The sequence below is a fragment of the Corvus moneduloides genome, chromosome 8, assembly GCF_009650955.1.
Source record: "Corvus moneduloides isolate bCorMon1 chromosome 8, bCorMon1.pri, whole genome shotgun sequence".
NCBI lineage: Eukaryota > Metazoa > Chordata > Aves > Passeriformes > Corvidae > Corvus > Corvus moneduloides.
This window is the reverse complement of record NC_045483.1, coordinates 8364711-8383975: the sequence shown is the minus strand read 5'-3', so window position 1 is coordinate 8383975 and position 19265 is coordinate 8364711. Positions and strand designations below refer to the sequence as shown.

The following is a 19265-nucleotide window of genomic DNA, read 5'->3' as shown; positions in this document are numbered from 1 at the left end:
AGCAGCCGGGCGGGAAACACGGGCTGTGCTGAATCTGCTGGGCGGTGCTGAAACTGCTGCGCGGGAATCTCCACCGTGGGCTCCCGGCAGGAATGTGCTGCTGTGGATACCAAGGATACGTAAAAACAGGGGATAAGTGAGGACGTCCCGCTTTAAGACAGACGAGTTACCGCGTGTCTGTGCTTTGTGCTTTATTTTCTTTTTCAGTCGCGGTTTTCCGCCCTGGCGCCGCGGGCGGTGCCGAATGTGCGGCGGTGAAGCGCCAGGCCGGTAAACAGCGCCCGGGTGAGGCGATGGCGGCGGGCGGGCTGGCGGGGCTCCTGCCCGCCCAGACACAGCTCGAGTACGCGCTGCTCGACGCCGACACTGCCCAGGAGAAGGAGAACCTGGTCTACCAGTACCTGAAGAAAATGGACAGCCGCGAGCGGGACCTGACGGTGCCCGAGCTCGGCGGAGGTGGGTGGCGCGGCCCGGGCGGGGCCGGGGGTCTCCCCGGGAGAGGCGGCGGAGCCCCGGCTGTCCCCGTGCGGGGTTTGCCTGGAGGTGCTGCTGCCTTCGAGGACCGGGCAGGGACGGCCCCGTGAGCCGCTGTTTAAATGGCACTTGTAGCTACAGGAAATGTCACTCCTGGAAGCAGCAGGAGCGAAGGGCAAGGAAAAAGACCCCCTTTACACATGCTCTCCCTGGTACTGGCTGCAAAAACGCGTTTGTAAAATCTCTCTTCTAAATCTCTTCCCATCTGTACTGTGTATTTATATCTGTCACCTCTGGTCATAGTGAGAACCTTGCTAACTCTCCCTGCGCTCTCCTGAGCTCCCTTGGTTTCCCGGAGCATCCCTTAGGATATTCCCCAGCTCTCTCTCCCCAGTTTTCGTGTCCCTGATAACACAAACTGTGCTGGAGATGTCATTCATCCTCCTGCGGTGGTTTGCCCCTTTCACACATTTCTCTGTCTCTCCATGTGCTCAGGGCGAAATCAAAGGTTCAGCCTTAAAAGGTCTCGCAAGTCCTGCTCAGGGTCCTTTTAACCTTTGCGAGGCTCCCTGCAGCTATGGGAGCTCACATCACATACTGCGAGACAGAGACCTCAGGGGGGTGAAATTCAGGGTTAAAATCACACGTATCACGGGAATGAATTAGGACTTTTAACTAGTAGAGCAAAGGGAGTCCTTGCTCTGTCTAGATTTGGGCCCTTGAATTGAATTTTAGTTTTTACCATTGATATTGTTTCAGTGTTCTGTCAAGGCTTATTTTCTCCTCTAAAAAGGGCTCAAATAAGTAGCCAATATCTATGAAAGGTATTTTAGTTCTAGTGAAAAGGGGAGAAATGCCATAAAGTATATAAACTACCCTTTTCTTTTGAAAAATGAACAGCAAAGCTGTTATACTGTGAAGATAGTGCATATACTGATGAATTATTCTCATTATTGTCACCAAAGCTAAATGTGATGCATCCATTTTTGTTTATAAATATATGGAGCTAGAGATCACTCCTCTTCGTGAAACAGAAACCAAGCCTCCTGCTGACTTGAGTAGGAATAACTTTTCCTGGAGCAGATCTCACTTGCTGAAACTGTCAGAGTGGAAGTTTTGAGGATTTTTAGATCAGTCAACCTACAATTTTTTAAAAAAAGGCCTTCAAAAATTTAATTCAGCTTTGCATTGTCTCACAACTGTCTTTCCCCACTATGATTTTAAATAATTTTTAAGAGTTAATAATGGCTGACCACATTCTAGAATATTTATTCCTTATCTTGATACCAGGTTCTAATGGATCAGAGGACTTTCAGTTACCAGGGAGGAAAGAATGTTTTCATGTCTCATGTCAAGTGCTTTAAACAAATGACCAGGAGTACTGTTGTGCATATCTGAAAAAGTTGTATTTCTTCCCATGTGACAGAATTAATTTATACTTGTCATTTCAAATTTTGAAAATCAAGATCAAATCTATAAGCACAAAAATATTTCAGTGATCTCTGAAATCAGTTCTTTACAAAACTGTTGGAAAAAAACATTAAGAGTTTAATGCTTTCAAACTTTTAGTAGCCTTTATGTGAGTTTTAAATAATTGATTGTTACCCAAATGACATTGGGGGTTGAATAATGTAGATCGTGTTTCAAAATATATGAAATTTGTTCTGAGGCTTGCATGTTCTTTCAATTAAAAAGTGCCTATGTAAAGATATAAACTACACTTTCCTATTACAGTGAGTCTTATTAATAATATTTTGATTTACTAATTATGAAGAATTGTGGAACGTAAGGGTGATTTGGATAAATAAAAGGCTTTTTGTTTGCTTTTCTACCTTTTTTTTTTTAAAGTTAAAAGCACCAGGAGCATTGTGTGGTATTGGTGCCTTTCCCTACCCTTCCCTTAACTGGCTATCACTGTTCTCTGAATTCCAGATCTACAGTGGTTAAACACTGAAGGTCCTATTTCTCTTCACAAAGACCTTTCTGGAAAAGTTGTGGTGTTGGATTTCTTCACTTACTGCTGCATCAATTGCTTGCACCTGCTGCCTGACCTCCACGCCTTAGAGCACCAGTACTCTGATAAAGGTAAAAGTGCTTTGGCTCTCTTGGAATAGAATTTCCTGGCACTGTTGCAGGCTGAGTAGCTGAGTCACTTTGTTGCTGGTTACTAAACTGCTGGCAATATTTCAGGGGTGTCTAAAAATGTCTTCTAATCTTTTAAGTAGCCTAAGAAAGGTGACTGTGTGTACTTCCATCACATTTTTGAAGGGGGTTAAATAAAGTATCTGTTGTGTCTATGTAATTAGACAAACAGGATATATGCTTAAAGCCCAAATCTGATATCTCTATAAATAAGGCAACTTTCAAAAAGCTACTGAAGAATGTGAGATACAGGCTTAAAGTTAACATAAGTAGGTAACTCTCTACACTTGACTGAGGATCCAGCTCTAAGAAGAATATAGTAGAGGTGGTAGAGTAGATGTAGATAGATGGTAGAATAAGATATAGATTACTTTTTTTTTCCACTGGAACTGAAATAACAAAATATCTAAGCTTGATGTAGAATTGTTTTGGTATTGGCATCGCGTTGTATACCATTAATAGCCCTGTATTCTGGAGAGGGAATTATGGTCTTTAAAGTCACGTCTGAAATGAGATCTGTCTCTCACTCCGACTGAATAAAAATGTAGGGTAATTTCTATTTAGAATGCAGTGTCTTGTTATCATGATGGCTTGTCAGAGATAACCTGTAGTCTTACACAGAGTGTGTCAGCTACTCACTTATGTGGGATATTTTAATAGGCTGAACAGTGAGATGAAGAACAGTGTTACTTTCAGTCCTAAAAATATTGTATGAAATACACTATATATGTAGTAAATAACATTATAATGTTTGTCTGATTCTCCATTGCTGTTTCTGATTGGTTTTAATTTTGTCAGTGTTTATTTTCATGTGTTAGCTTTTTCACTACAAAAAGAAATTGCAATTTATTTGAAATTTACACAGTGCTTTAGATGGGTTTCCATAGCACTTCACAGAAGATTCAAACTAATTTTTCTACCTTGGAAAGCTTAGATGTTTGCTTTGGAGAAATTTGAGATGCAGTGTAATGTTTCAAATATTAGGAACTTTTGTCTTATAAGGAAAAACCTTCATGGTTTTTTTTTTTTGGGGGTGAGTCAGTTTTAAGAGGAAGGTGAATGGCAAGTGATAAGTGGACTGTTGTGGGTATCAGGCATGTTGGGAAGAAGGTCTAGATAGAGATTTAGGAAGATTATATTGATCATAAAATGAATAATATATTTAAATTATAACTATTTTATAGTACACTGTGAGTGCATTAATATAGCTGTCATATCCTTAATCTGTTTTTTAAGGCTAAGGTGTTAAATCAGCTGATAACAAAATATTCATTTTAACAACCTCTTCACACACGCTTTCTCCTAGAAGTGTTTGAACATCTCTATACTGGTGTAGAAGAGGCTTCAGCACTCTGAAGTAAAGGTCCACCTGGAGACCTATTTTTTCCTTTGACTTGAGTTAAACTTCCTGTCACAGCAGTTAGTACTTGAGGAAAGCACTTTGCTGATGGGTGATAAATGATTTTTGTATTTGAACTACCCTTGTAAGTTTTCTTTGGATTTCAGCTATCCTGTTTCTGCAGGAACCAGAATGAGAAAAAATATGCTTGGGGTGAAACTGGAGGTAAAAGGGAAGAAGAGCAGGTTTATGGAACATTAATCTTAAATTTAATCCGTTAGGAAGCAGAGGATAGCAGCTGCATTCAGGAAGAGATTAAGGTGCTTGATAGTTCAAACAAAAAGAAAAATACGTTGGGGTTTTTTTCACTATAGATCTCCCTTTTGGTTCTTTTCTGCTGTTTTCATGTTTTGATTTTCAGCCCGTCAGGATTATTGAATCTCTCTTTGCTGTGCTAAGTGTCCAAATCTTCATATTACAGTAATATGTATAAATATACCAAGGCAGTAAGGGTTGTGGGTTTTTAAGCCATAGAAAACTATTTCAGTACATGGTCTTATATCAGTGTACATCTTCTTCACCTAAGGCAAACGAGATTTACTAATCACTAGGAGAAAGGTGAAGGGAGAGTTGTTGACTTGAGAAGCTTGAGAAAGATAAAAACTGGAAGAACAAAACATCTTGCTTGGGCAAAGCATCTGTCTCATAATGCATTTGGATCTTTAATCTCTTGTTTGAATACTTGAAGGTATATTGCCTATTTTTTCTTAGTTACAAGAACGAACAAACCTCAATACTGATATAATTGACTGTACATTGTGTACATACGTACTGTGTACATACACACCCTGATGATTTTTTTTAATGTGATTCAAATGCCTTCTTACATGGAGCATGTTGAAACTTCAGCTGTGTGATCACCAGACAGGAGAAGTTTAAAACACAGGAGGCTGTAATGTTAGGGTGATCCTAAATCATTATAAATATTCCAGTACATGTGCCATAGTTCTATTGTCTGGAACTTCAGGAGACCTGTTTCAGAATGAAGACTGCTTTCCATAGGATTGAATGTCGCCCGGCATCTTTATCTGATATGCTCTCATTGCTATCTTCAGTGGTGCTATTTCTGTATTTCAAGTGGCATTCAGAAGGTTATTTTAAACCCCAGTGCATATTCAGTTCATGTTATCAGCAGTCCAGAAATTACTTCTATAAGAGGAAGTACTTTTTAATATTCAGAAATAGCTTGGCATAAATCCAGTGTTGTGCTCTGCTGTAATCCTTCAAACAAAGTGTTTCAAAGGGAGTGCATATTGTTATTTCTCAGCATAGCATCCATCATTTCCACAGGAGTTTTCCGCATGAGGGGATGTTGTACCTTAGTTATGCTGTTCAGGTGTTCACTATAGAATTGTCTTTCTAGCTTTAATGATGTTTTTGAAGGACAAATGTAAGTGCTGGTTCTGATCCCTTTATAGATAAAATGTGTGACCTGCTGCTTGGATTTCAACAGTTAATGATACTATAACTTCAGCTGTCTGATACTGCAGCATTCTGCTCCAGTAGAGTTGATAAGACCGTATCAGTTATAGTGACTTTTTAATTTTTTAATTGTGAAATTGTTGTATTCAAGCTTGCCTTGTTTATAACAAGTGTTGTCATTTTGTCATACTTGTCAGTGCTGCCATTTTATTTGAAATAGAGAATACTGTATTGATTTCAGAGGCCTATGCGTTATATGTTTTACTCTTTATCTAGAGGAAGATATGTCCAGGTGATGCTAGAATTCCACACTTTGGTGTTAGCTTTGTGGTTTCTGGTTAACTGTCTAAAACACCATAGTTGTATATAGAAATCAGAAGGCAAAGAGGTGTCTGTCCTAAGTATCTTTAAAAAACCCCAAAGTATCAGTTGAACAGCTACAACTTACCCACAACTATTTGAAAGTATTTCTAGCTTAGTGTGTAGAGGTTCAGGAACTAAGAAGAGTTTGTGTCAACCAGCTGGGGAAGTAATGGTCCTAAAACTTGGTAATTTTACCTGAGTGTTATTTCTGAGTGTCAGTATTTTCTATATATAGCTATCTATATTCCTAATGAGATGTAATTGTTCTCTGTTTGTTCAAATCCTCTCTCATTCTGGGAAGCAGTCAGTCACATTATGACATAACCATGGTTCATTTTTCCTTAATTTTTTTTTTATTATTCAAATATGTTTCAATGCACAACTTCCTTTTTCTTTGCAGATGGTCTTGTTATTGTTGGTGTTCATTCAGCAAAATTCCCAAATGAAAAAGTTCTGGATAACATTAAAAGTGCCATTCTGAGATACAACATTGTCCACCCTGTAGTAAATGATGCAGATGCAACACTGTGGCATGAACTAGAAGTGTCCTGCTGGCCAACTCTGGTCATTCTTGGGCCTCGTGGAAATATGCTGTTTTCTCTTGTTGGAGAGGGACACAGAGAGAAATTGTTTTTATTTACTTCTATAACACTGAAATTCTACAAGGAAAGAGGACAAATCAAAGATAACAACATTGGAATAAAGCTGTACAGAGACTCCCTTCCACCTTCTCCTCTGCTGTTTCCTGGCAAAGTGACTGTAGATGATTCAGGAGAAAGGTTGGTCATAGCAGACACTGGACATCACAGGATTTTGGTTACTCGTAAAAATGGACAAATTCTACACACTATTGGAGGTAAGGATATATATGTAAGTTTATTATAGCAATTTCAGTTCCTGAGTAGGGTATGTTTGCTGTGCCTCCTGGGCTGACTCTTCTTAGAGGACTGTTGCAGTGCTAGGTTTGGTTTAGCAAGCTGCAGCTTTCCTGGAGAGCACAGCTGGGCTGCGTAGGGCAGGGCAGCCTTTCTGTCCTCCCATAGTCCTTTTTGGACAGCCCTGAGCTTCTGCTCTGGCCAGCTGAGCTCTACAACACAGTGATGGCAAAGGAGGCAAGAAGGGTCTCTCCAGTGGGAATCTGTGTTGTTTCATGTTGGTTCACTGGCTCCCGGAGGCAGAGTGCCTGAGAGAGACCTGGTGGTCAAGGAGCAGGGGGATTTTCTCAGGGGCCCAGGGGCGGTACATGGGCGGGGTTGGGGTACAGGAACCAATAGGGAGAACCCGAGGGATTGGCCAGGACTAGGGGCAGGGGAAGGCAGTGGGGAACAATATGGGATAGGAAAAGCAGTGAGTAAACAGATCACCACAGAGGACCTGGCAGTTTGTAAGCATTGCCAGAGTTCTGTTTTGTGCTAAAATTGTTTTTACTGGATTTGGGGGAATAGGGTGTAAGACCATGATGTGAGAGACCATTAATGCAGTTGTTGGAGATGCCTAATTGTTTTTCATTGCTTCATTGACTAAAGTTCATATTTTCATGTGCTGTCCAATATGAATTATAAAAATGCATTTTGTATTCCTCTGAAGGAGTTGCAAATGGTTTTAGATATAAAGGATGTACATCTACATCAAGCAGCAAGGTAGGGAAAAGACAAGAGACTGTAATGCCTCCTTTTCCAATAGAAGTGAATGTTGAATTGTTGTGGTGGTGTTGTGAGGAAAGGTTTTTCGTGTTGTTTTTTTTGTTTGGTTATTGAGTTTTTTCAGTGGAAGAGCATTCCTGTATAGGATCTCCTCTGGTTTCAAAAGCAGAGGAGAATTACTAAGAACAGTGGCATTCCAGTAAGAACACAGGCACCTGAAAATGTAGTTGCCTTAGTGTGTGTAAAAAGACCTGTGTTCTCATCAAAACTGAGATAATAATGTATGAACAAGTTATGAAAATAGTGAAAGTATTTTAAATTTCATTACATTTATTACAATGTTTGTATTAGTAACATTTCAGCTTTAGAAAACGAACATCCATAGTTGATTCTGTGAAGTAACAATCTGCTTTACAATGCAAATGAAGACAATTTGCACACTCTTTGTATGCTTTACTGTTTCACAAATGAAACATTCAGCGTTGGGGTTTTTTTGAAACCTATTAAAATGGTCCAAGTTACATCTTAGTCCACCGAGTACATAACCTGATGGGTTGCATGCTAGCCAGAAGAGAAGGAGCCCGGAGGTTTAGCTGCACTGCCGTGTACAAGGTGGCACTGAACACAGAAGGGGTTCAGAGAGTGAGCTCCTCACCCGATGGAGCTACTCCTGGGCTGCTTGGAGGACACACAGGCAGAGACAAAGAAGAAGGGAGGGGACTCCTCGTATAGGTTCCACGCAGAGATTTATTCAGGTGAAGGGACAGGGATGAAGAGCCGAAAATCTGAGGATGTCCAGGGGTTTTATAGTGGGGAGGGGAAAGGCGGGGATAAGGGATACAGGCAATGGGATGGGGCAAGGGAGGCGGGGTGTACAGTGAGGGAGCCAATGGGATTAATACAGAGGAGGGACTTAGGGAAGGAACCAATGGGGTGTCGATTAACACAGACGCTTCTGGAACTTATGCATATTAACTAAGGGAAATTAATATTAACATATAATTAATATATAAGATTAATATATATAATTAATATATAAAATAGGGAGTGGAAAACATGAACCAATCATATAGGAACATGTAGATCACAGAACTGGGGGGGTTATGGGTTCTCATCCTAACTGCAGAGTGAGTTGTTGAACCTCGGTGCCTGACCACTGTAAGTTGGTCTTGGTTTTACCCTCAGGGGTCAGGGTGGCTGCAGCCACTTGCACCACCACAGTAACTGTTAGGACAACCGTAATAGACAAATTTAAGAAGTGGTTGTATCCTCAAATTATTGAAAACAATGGTTTGTTTATGTCTCAGAATCAGGACCTGTGTGCTGATGTGTCCTGTATTACTTAGTCTGGAATTGACTAATGCCTGCCCCAGGGCAGGATCCTACAAATCTCATAAGAATACCAGTGACTCTGCTGTTTAAGGAAGGGAAGAAAAATTCTATTTGCTATTTGAAGTAACACTGCATTGGCTAGACAGGCTATTTATTCAAGTTAATCTGATTTATCATTAAGGCATTAGTCTAAATACCTTTCTCCAGTAGGATGTGCAAAGAGAATTTCTCATGACAAAAATGAGAGAATTTGGTTTCTGCTTGATATGTGAGATGAATTTTCCGGCTACAAGTTACCCTTTAGTGTTCTGGGACAGTCATTAAACAGGAATTCAGAAGGAGTGTCTTAAGCTCCAAACTGGCACCCTCCTTCCTGTGGCATGGTGTGCTAATCCCTTCCATGGGGATGTGCACCCTCTCACTCACAGGGGAACTACTGGAATCTGACACACCAGTACTTCAGTCCTTTTTGTCTGACAAGGTCTAAATTGATTTCTGACTGGAGGTTGTAAAAGTTTGTGTATTTCAGTGACTCAGTTAAATGATTCAGTGGGCAGAAAATAATGTAATGAAGTTGATAATGCAGTAATAAATGTGGGCATGCACAAAGGTTGAAATTGTTATTTGCATCATAAATCATGGTACACACATAACTCATACCTAAATGTCTTCTGCTGACACATCCTGCTAATGCACTTTAAATGCTACCTCCTCTGAAATACGGTGCTTACCTTCACACTGTTATGTTCCTTTCTATTTCCTGACTGTTCTATGCAGAAGTCTGTCACTCCATCATTCTTACTGTTCTTTTGTGTAATTAGTTCCTTATCACCTTTTTCCTAATTAGTGTTCTTAATGAGAAAATGTTGCTAATAAAATATTAGTTTCATTTGTGATTACAACAAAATCTAGACCAATGAAATGGAGTTGAGCTTTGGACTTTTTTTTCTTCCTGGCTTGCTTTGATGTAGTCAAGACTAAAAAAAAGCTGTAGTTTTTTATTTTTGTTTTCCATTGTTGCTGTTGTCCTTTAGTGCAATTTAGAACCCTATTAGGACTCCTCTAGAACATTTTAGAACCCTATTAAGACTTCTCTTTAAAATATGAGCTTAAGCAGAGAACTTTTGCAGAATGAGTTACAAACTTAATAGCACCAGGCTATTTTTATTAAGTAGCACAGAGGCTAAAATGAGACTACTCCAGATAGTAATAGTGTAAAATGTACAAGGTGCTGTGAAAGCAGCTCTTGGAATATGTAATTATCCTAGAGGTTTAAATGTATGCACTTTATTTTTAAGGTGACTTTTTTCAAAAATTACTTTTGAGTTTGCTGTGTTTTATTTACAGGTCCAAACAGTGGAAGGAGAGATGGAGGATTTTCAGAGGCAGCTTTCAACTCACCACAAGGGATCGCTATAAAAAATAATATTATTTATGTAGCTGATACAGAAAATCACCTAATTAGAAAGGTAAATTTTCCATAAGGAAATTCAAAGTTTAATCTCTTACACTTTATTCTACTTACACAGGTGAAAGTTTACACCACACGAATTACTCTCCAAATAACATCAGAAAGGAGATTTGGTCCACTATCTTATAAAGAAATGCTGTTGAGCAGGGTTTTTGATCGTATACTTTTGTGTTTCCTTGCTAATGGAGATGAGGTTGGCTACTTATTATAGCATAACAGGGTTTTGGTTTTGGTTTGGTTTTTTTTCCTAGTCACTCTTACTTTCCTGTTTTGAGAAACATCTATTCTTAGTCCTGGAAGCAAAAACTGGTTTTGTTTCACTTCCAGTAGTATCAGATTCTTATCTAAAGTTATTGTACTGCTGTGGAGCAGTGAATATCCAAACTTCCGTTGGCTGTTTGGGTTTCTAAAACACAGGTAACTGCCCTGATATCAGAACTGGCTGCATGTGTGTTCTCTCTGATTAAGAACTTGCAACGTTTTAGCATGTAGGAATTGGATCTTACATTAGGTTAGGTCAAATGTAGGATAATCAGAAGTTAAGTTTGGTGATGGAATATAATATTGCTTTGTTATCTAAAGTACTCCGTGCATCTCAGAAGATCTCGGACTCGGGTCCTCACCAGTATCCCATTTGTGATCAGAGGAGGTGCACCCTTAATCCATCTGAGGTGCCTTTGTACAGATTATTTTATGTGGCGATGGGAAATACTGTTACAGTATCTGAGTTTTTATGTCATATTCGTATATAACTTTAAAATAAAACATCCACATCAGTTTATCTAAGTATTTATCCAGAAATTTGTGATGCTTTCTTGTACAGCCATTGAGCAAATGCTGGCAGAGCAGTGTTAATTTTTGTTGCACGTGGAATAGAGTTCCAGGTACATTGTTTTCATGCTGCCTGCTGCTTCCCCACCCCCATACTCCCTGTCCATCAACAAGCACTGTGGTAAAATTAATTGTTTTCTTACATAAACAAATGCCTGATATTTGTTAGGATTTCTCTGGTTTTGACACCTAGCTCAAATTATCTGTAACTTCAGTCAAGTGAATTTCATACATTCATTTAATGTGTCATTTTCCTTCACACAGATTGACCTGGAGTCGCAGATGGTGACCACTGTAGCAGGCATTGGGGTACAAGGTGTTGATAAGGAAGGAGGAGCAAAAGGAGAAGAACAGCCTATCAGCTCTCCGTGGGATGTAGTCTTTGGAAATTCAAGTACTGTATCAGTTGAGCTTTAACATCTCATATTTACACGTGTGACTGTTGGCTAAATTTTTTACTGTTTTGGTATTAATCTGAGATAGAAAAGGTAAAGATGTAATATAAAACTGAGTCCAAAACACAATAATTTCAATTGCAAATGGTAACTGCAGTTCTGCTTTGGATCACGAAATGTTACTTGATGGAAGAAAAATTCTTTTGCATAAAGTTCTGTAGTTACTGCATCCAAACACAGAAGGAAATCATGATTGCTTTTTTTAGGCCAGTGCTTTAAGCCAGGATCAGTAGATCTGAGGGTAGATTTTTTTTTTTCTTTAGTAGATCAACAGGTAGATTTTACAGGAAGTGAGCATTGTCTAGAAGTTCCTTTCTTTGACTATACAGATGTGTCTGACCACTTGTAAATATTTGAGTTTAGGAAATAAAAATAATTTTATTTGGGGACCTTTGTTTATTCCTGTTTAGGTGACATAAAATCCTTAGCCTCAAGATCACAATAGAGTCAGTCAGATAGGAGAGGAATACCTCAGCACAAACCTTGCAAGTGTCAGGAGGTGAAATAAATCTTTGCATAATAGGATACAAGGATCACCTTCTGAGGACTTAAGTAGCTTTCTTTCCCAGTTCACTTTGAACACACACCTGAGCCTGGCATCTCAAAACTGCCAAGTTTTCAGCTGTTGCTGACTGTGAGTTGAAACACAATTTTCTCATGTTTCTGTTTCATTGTAATTTAGAGGTTGCACATGCCAATTTATTAACCATGACAGAACAATGCTTTGATGTGACATAAAACCCATAGGTTGGTATTTCAGACATGAAAAATTGACTTCCAATATTGGGATTTCTTTAATCTGCAGATGAACAGGGTGGGGAAGTAGCATGATTTACCTCTAATATCTTGAAATTAGAGGTGCTTTGCAAGTTTAGTAAATTATAATATTTTACTGATGTGGAAGCATTTGTTAAAATCTTGTGTCAGTTATGAGGGAGGAAAACACGCTCAAGTGTAAGGGAACGTAGAATCACAGAATGGTTTGGGTTGGAGGGGACTTTAAAGACCATTTTTCCAACCTTCCTGCCATGGGCAGGGAAATCTTCCACTAGTCCAGGTTGCTCAAAGCCTCATCCAGCCTGGTCTTGAACAATTCCAGGGACGGGGCATCCGCAGCTTTTCTGGGCAACCTGTCCCAGTTCCTCACCATCCTCACAGTCAAGAATTTCTTCCTAATTTCTAATGTAAATTTGCCCTCTGTCAGTTTGAAGCCATTCCCCCTTGTCCTACCACTGCATGCCCTTATCAAAAATCCCTCTCCAGTTCTTTTTTAACCCCTTTAGGTACTGCTCTAAGGGCTCCCCAGAGTCTTCTCCAGGCTGAACAACTCCAACTCTCTCAGCCTGTCTCCGTAACAGAGCTGCTGCTCCAGCTCTCGGCTCATCCTTGTGGCCTCCTCTGGCCTTGGTCCAACAGGTCATTGAGGCTGATACAGAAATGCTGACAGTGTAGAATCTTCTGGTACAAAGACATTGTCAGTATAGACAGAGTACCACCAGCAGCCTTGAGTACTTGGGGAAGCAACTGGGATATGTTTTCAGATTTAACAGTTCTATTAACATGTCTTGTGAAAAAAAAAAAAAAAAAGCCTTTTCTCAAAGGTCTGGTCAGCAACCCTTACAATCTGTGGTAAGCATATGGAATCCTACTTGGAAGATCAAGGAGGAACACCTGGAAGAGAATCTCACTGGATGTGGGCTGCTACTAATGCAGGCATGACTTTTACTGAATTTTGTACAATCTGCTTTTCCTTTTGTGAACTGGGAGACTTGTGTGGCTAGATGGTGTAGTTTTCAAGAGATCTTGAACCAGAAAGCTGATCCCTGTGGGATGTTATTGCAGAGCTGTTTCACAGATCAGCAAAGAGGAGACTAATAACTGATTAGTACTTCAGAAACTTGAGCTGGTTGACAGAGCTATTCAAAGTATCCTATAATTTTAATTTTTTATGATGCTTTTTTATGCTTCTGTCAGTAGTTAAATATGATGTTTTTTTTAGTTTTGAGAGCTCTGCTTGTTAAATGTTAATTGATATGATAATTTTTATCAACATGAACATAGTATTTACTGAGTTAGTCATCTGTAGAGGATTAGTCATCTGTACTGCTCAGCATTGACTGCTGAATTTTAATAAGCATTTGCATAGAAATCAGATCTTCTGAATGCACTTTGTTCAGACCGGTGCCGATTTTTTTCATATTCAATTAGAACCTACTAGTCAGTTGCCTGTTTAGATTGCTACAAAATATAATATAAGCTGTCAGTTAAGCAGAGATTAAATCAATTTGAATTCTTTTTTTTTTTTTTGAGAGGGTAATAAGCCTAATAGATAAAATGGGGGAAAATATACATTACTGTAATAGCAGTAAATTCTAAAATTCTTTAGAGAATTATAATAACCAGAGAGAGTTGTAAAAATGAGCAGTTATATTGAGTGGAATGTGAACAGGAATCTGTCCTAGAGCATGAGGAACCAGGACTGCAGTGCAAGTCTAACAAATATTTTTTGCTGTCATAAGCTGCAGTGACTTTTTAGTTTGCTACCAGACATCAAAACAGTTTGCCAGCAATGCAGCAGAGTTTGCCAAGGTTGTATTGTTGAGTTGCAAGTTGCTAAGCTGCAACTTGCTTGAGCATAGTGGGATCTTCTGTTCCTCTGCAGTATAACATAGAGTGCACTCGTGCCTCTCAGAGTGCTGTCCTACAAGTTCATACCCTGTTGTCAGAATTTTAAAACTCACGTGCCAGTGTCTTTAGGCATTTGGATGGGTGAGGTAATTTATGAGAGTTTCAAAAATTACTTTTGTGTGCATTCACACAGCAGTGTCCTTGTTTTACATATGCTTGTATCTCTCTGTGCAAGTTGCAGGAGGTAACGTACTTCAACAACGTACGTTCATTATTGCAAATTTTAAAAGTTTGAGTTTTGTATTAACTGGTGTGTCATGTGGTAGCTAACACCACACTTTCCCATCTTCCTTAGATCTATGTAGCACAAACTCTGTGCAGTTTCAGAAGATAGATTTTTAGTTGTTTTTTTAAATATGGATTTTATAATTTTTAAACAAGTGCTATTTCTGGAAGTTTCATTTTAGTGTCCAAAGCCATGCTAGTCAGAACATGAAAGGGAGAAAAAGGAAGTTTAAATGTTTAAGCAGAAAAAGGAAGTTTAAATGTTTAAGCAGGTTATTAAAAAGCTTATTCTGACCTTTTTCAAAGTCTCAAAGAGGAAAGATTGCCTCTTGAGAGAAAGTTTTTTCCTCTATCATTGACATTTCTTGAGTTCACTCCTACATAGAGTTTAGAGTATATATTGATCAATTGAAAGAATTAATTTTTTGTTTAAAACCTTAATATATAGGTGGTTGAGAAATGGAAAATACTGAGAAAAAGTTTGAGGACATGGATAAGCTAATATTCAGGACCGATAGTATGTAGCATTCTTTTAAGTATCCACATAGTATTTTCATAAGTAGACTTTTGTTGCCCTGTTCTATACAGATGCCAAAGTCTGAGACAGAGATTAAGTGAGTGTGAAACACCATTTAAATGAAATTTGGCACAAATGTCTTCCTTTGAGGCAGGGGAGCTAATGGAGACAAAACATATGGTAGGATTCAGACAGAGTATTCTTCCTTGTGATCTTTTTTATTTCTTTGGCTGTGGCCACTGAGCTTGTGTTCTGAAAATTCTTGAATGAACTCCATGGCTTAAATTCTGGCTTTGCTGAGGTTGGTGCTGAAATTTGCATTGATATAGATTGTGTGGGAAATAGAAGGGAAGGGACAGAGGCTTAAAAATACGTTACAAAATTACTGTGTGCTTTTTTAGCTTTCTCTGTTGTGCCCTTCTATTTTTATTTAGTGGGTGTTGAAAGCAAGTGATACTTTAATGCACAGTTGATTTGAGCGTGAAATGTTCTTGATAGCTGCATTCTAGCTGGAAGGAGCAGGACAATGACCTGTGCTTGGTGACATAACCATGTGTTTCACATTCCAAAATCTGGTTTTAAACTGCATGATTGTAATCTATTTATAGAAAGTCCCAAGTACAGTATTGACCATGCTTTCAGTAAACTTGTTGGAAATTTTTACCTAATTTAAGTATTATGTAGATCTGATTTAAATGAAAGTACAGTACCTTACCATACTGGTGCAATTTTTATAGCCCTTAAAAGGCAAAAGTATGTAAGATATTTTTCATCCTTCTCTGTGTTTCTGCTAGAGGGTTATTTGGTACCACTGCATTCCACAGCAAACACTTTTTTTTTTCCTGTATTACTCATGGTGATTCTTTCCTAATGTAAAAAAAATTTTAAAAATCACTTAACCAGTAAGCAATTAGCACTTCCTGCTTGAGCTCAGATTATACATGAGGTGTTTATGTCTGAACTGTCTTATCTTGAGGAGATGCTTTCTTCTACGTGTCACCCTTTTTCCTCCTAGTCTGGTCTCATTCTGTCATTGAGGCTCTGGCCGTCACTGTCCTGTGAAAGGAATTTTCCTGGGTTATAGCTGAAAATGAAAGAGCTGCTTTTGCTATCATCAGGCATTAATTTAGAACCATTTTTCTGGACAAATCAAAGCTTGAATTCTTCCAAAGATACATGCATATATGACATGACTGCATGATGTAGCAATGTGGATTTATTTGGAATGCAAAAGGCCTGCTCATCTCTTTAGCAGTTTCCTATGCAAAGTACAAGCTTAAAGATACCCCATTTGGCTTTGCCCTTATACAAATTTAGTTCCACAGAAAATCATGTTAAGAGACATCACTGACAAAAAACTACATTGTCTGTCTTTCCTTGTTGAGCTGGATCCTAAATTACTTGTAAATAGCAATTATTTTTTATTTTAGATTCTTGGAATTTCAAAGAAGAAGTAACTCCATTAAAGAGAGGGGTGAAGTAAAGTGAAAGATATATAATAAGGTTTTATTCCTGTGTAAGAACTGCTTTAGGTGAAAAAGTCTTTTGAGAAATAGAAAATTAAGTAGTTACAGGGCAGGAGTGCAGTGAAGCAGGACATTACCCCGTCTTGCTTTGGGTTTATAAGTATTGCTGAATAGTAGTAGTAACAAAACTTACTAGTATTTCACATGTTCATTATAGAAACAGGTCAAGAAATGAGGGACTTATGTCAGTATTTTAGTATAAACATGCCTGTGACATTCAAAGACTGAAGTCTTGATGTAAGGATATAATGGGAGTGTAGTGACTGAATATTCAACAGTAATCTTACTCAATTGAGTTTGACAGACTGCTTTTCTAAGTTGGACTTCTCTATGTCTTGAGGAAATGCATAATGACAATGATTACTTTCTGCAGTAGAAAAGAAGCATTTGGATTAGCAGGGTTGACATCCTAGCAGCTGTCAAATTTAGAATCTTTTTGAAGTCCTTGACTTGAAACTGCCTTCTGTAAAAAAAGTGTCGTGTTTGTACCTGGAGTGATGGTTCTCATTCTCTATAGTGATGGTTCCACAGTCTATAGTCTCATTCTGTGAATTAAATCTATGTTCATGATAAAGAAGTTTAAATTAAACATCACATTTCTAAAGACTAGTTGGTGTATCAATTCTTAATTTCAGATGCAAAACTGCTGAAAACACACAAGTGTTAGAGAGGCTTTGTCAGGCATGCTGGGGTCAGAAGGAGACACGTTTTTTAACTGTAACTATTTGAGGCTGAATGTGCTTTTGAATATGGAATGCAGGTGTTGGAAGTCAAGGGAGACTGTGGTGCTGAAGTACCCTCAAGTGTGTGTGTTTGCTGTGCTTAATTAGGAATGAGTAAAACACATACCCAGACTTAGCTCCTTGTGTAGTTATAGCGATGTATCCCAACACTAAATAATCCAAATTAGTTCTTTTATGTTTGCAAATGCTATCTCTTCTGCTTGGGATTTTTTGGAAATATTTACTGCTATTACAGTTAGAAGGCCTGAGTTAGAAAACTTGGGAAAGAAATAAAAAGTACTTCCTTACAGTCATCATTTTTAGCTCTCTATTATCTCCCACTGTAAGACACCCCTTGGTATCTAAGTCCAAGGATTTCCCTTAATGAGAGGGAAGGTATGTTAACTAAGGAGGAAAATTTCAGAAGCATTTTGTTTCATAAGGGTTGTGCTGTTTGCATGATGCAACACTGTGTGAAAGAGTGCCAGGTAGCACAGAAAGAAAAGAAGAACGCTGATTTTTAGTCATCCAAAAAGGATGATGTGTACTTTAAAAAGTCCAGACTTCACTGCTAAAGTATTCCTTTGGAGCTTTGCTGTGTGTGTCTCACTGAAGAACACTGGTTCTCTATTCTTCTGTCAGATTTGCATTTAATTTTCTGAACTTCCACTGACTGAAGAGCAGGTGAGACATGCATTCACTGTGCTCGTGCCTATCTGTGGACTGCAGGGTGTGTTGTGTAGCCCCTTTTGCTCCTTGTGAATTTCCAGAGGATGAGTGTACCAACAGACTTCTTCCTAGGTTCTTTTTGTTTCTTCAAAGATAAAATTAGGAGACAGGAATAATATTTTCAGACTTCAGTCTATTTAGAAAATGTCAGTGATGCCAGCCACAAAATATAACTTTGATTCCCAGGCTTTTTATTCCCAGGCTGGAAGCATGCAGTCCCAGACAGGGAAAGCTGGAAGTGTGGATAGTCCTGGGAATGGAATCCCTTCAAACAGATACTACTCTTGATTGGTGCCAAACAAAGTAATTTCTGTGCATTCAGGTTGACTCACCAGTAATGGTCAGCAGTGTTAGTGACTGTTTGAAGATGTGCCTGTGAACAGACAGGACTGTGAATTTTTAACACACAGGTCGAGCAGAGGCAGATTCAGGAGCTCCAGCATTGTACAATAACTGAGGCATCATACACTGGGGAATGTTTGTGTACTCAGAGCTGTAGTTCACTATTAGTGAATGTTTATAACACAAGTGTATCCCATTTGCAAGCCATACCTCGCTTGGATACAGGCACACTACAGATAAGAAAGCACATACCCTAATAAGGAGAAACTACACTACATTTTTAAAACAGCTCAAGATGGGTTGGAATGTGGTGCTTAATTGAATAAATGTAAGAGAATTGCTTTGTTCTCTTATGTTGTTTTATAATAAATTCTTTAGAAATAAATTCTTTCCATTCATGATAAGGAGTTATTGTAATAATGGCATTACCATAATTTTAGCATTCTGGCTCTCCCTGGCCCCCTTCTCCTGCAAGAAATGTACGGGAATAACAATAGTGATGTCCTTAAACTGTTCTGTCATGAAAGAAAAAGTTTTTCTGCCTCTTTTTTCAGAACATAAAACATTAAACCATTGTGAGGACCATTGTGTGATAGAATACCTTAGCTGTGTAGCATTAATTTTCTGGGTTTGGATAATTTTTTTTTATTAAAGCTCTGACGTATTTTCCACAATTCCCCAAAGACTGTGTGCTGTTTCCATGCTTGCATCCATTCTCTTTGTTCTAATGGCCATCCGGTAGAAAATATTTGTGTTAAAATTTATGACAGTTATGGAGCTCTTACTTATTTTTACAGCCTTGTTCTCTAGTTGAAGAAGAGATCTTCTCTCTATCAATCTTCCATAGTCACTAAAATTTGAATTTAATATTGGTACTTTTTTCTCATATTTCATAAGTCTTGCTGTATGCAGAATTAGAGTAAGAAGCCTTTTCAATTTTTCAACATCTAGCTGTTACAGGGGTGTTTTCAGTATGTGGTGTTA

At 38.6% G+C, this 19265-nt stretch overlaps 1 protein-coding gene across 1 annotated transcript in view; it reads left to right on the top strand.

The window, feature by feature from the left end:
- The first annotated feature begins 60 nt into the window (after positions 1–60).
- The window catches only part of NHLRC2 (NHL repeat containing 2), a 33799-nt gene continuing 14594 nt past the window's right edge, over positions 61–19265 (top strand). The window contains exons 1-5 of the mRNA XM_032117136.1: positions 61–456; positions 2407–2559; positions 6201–6656; positions 10123–10244; positions 11342–11471. Coding sequence (XP_031973027.1) covers positions 294–456; positions 2407–2559; positions 6201–6656; positions 10123–10244; positions 11342–11471 — 1024 coding nt within the window. The 5' untranslated portion in view covers positions 61–293. The remainder of the gene's footprint in view (positions 457–2406; positions 2560–6200; positions 6657–10122; positions 10245–11341; positions 11472–19265) is intronic.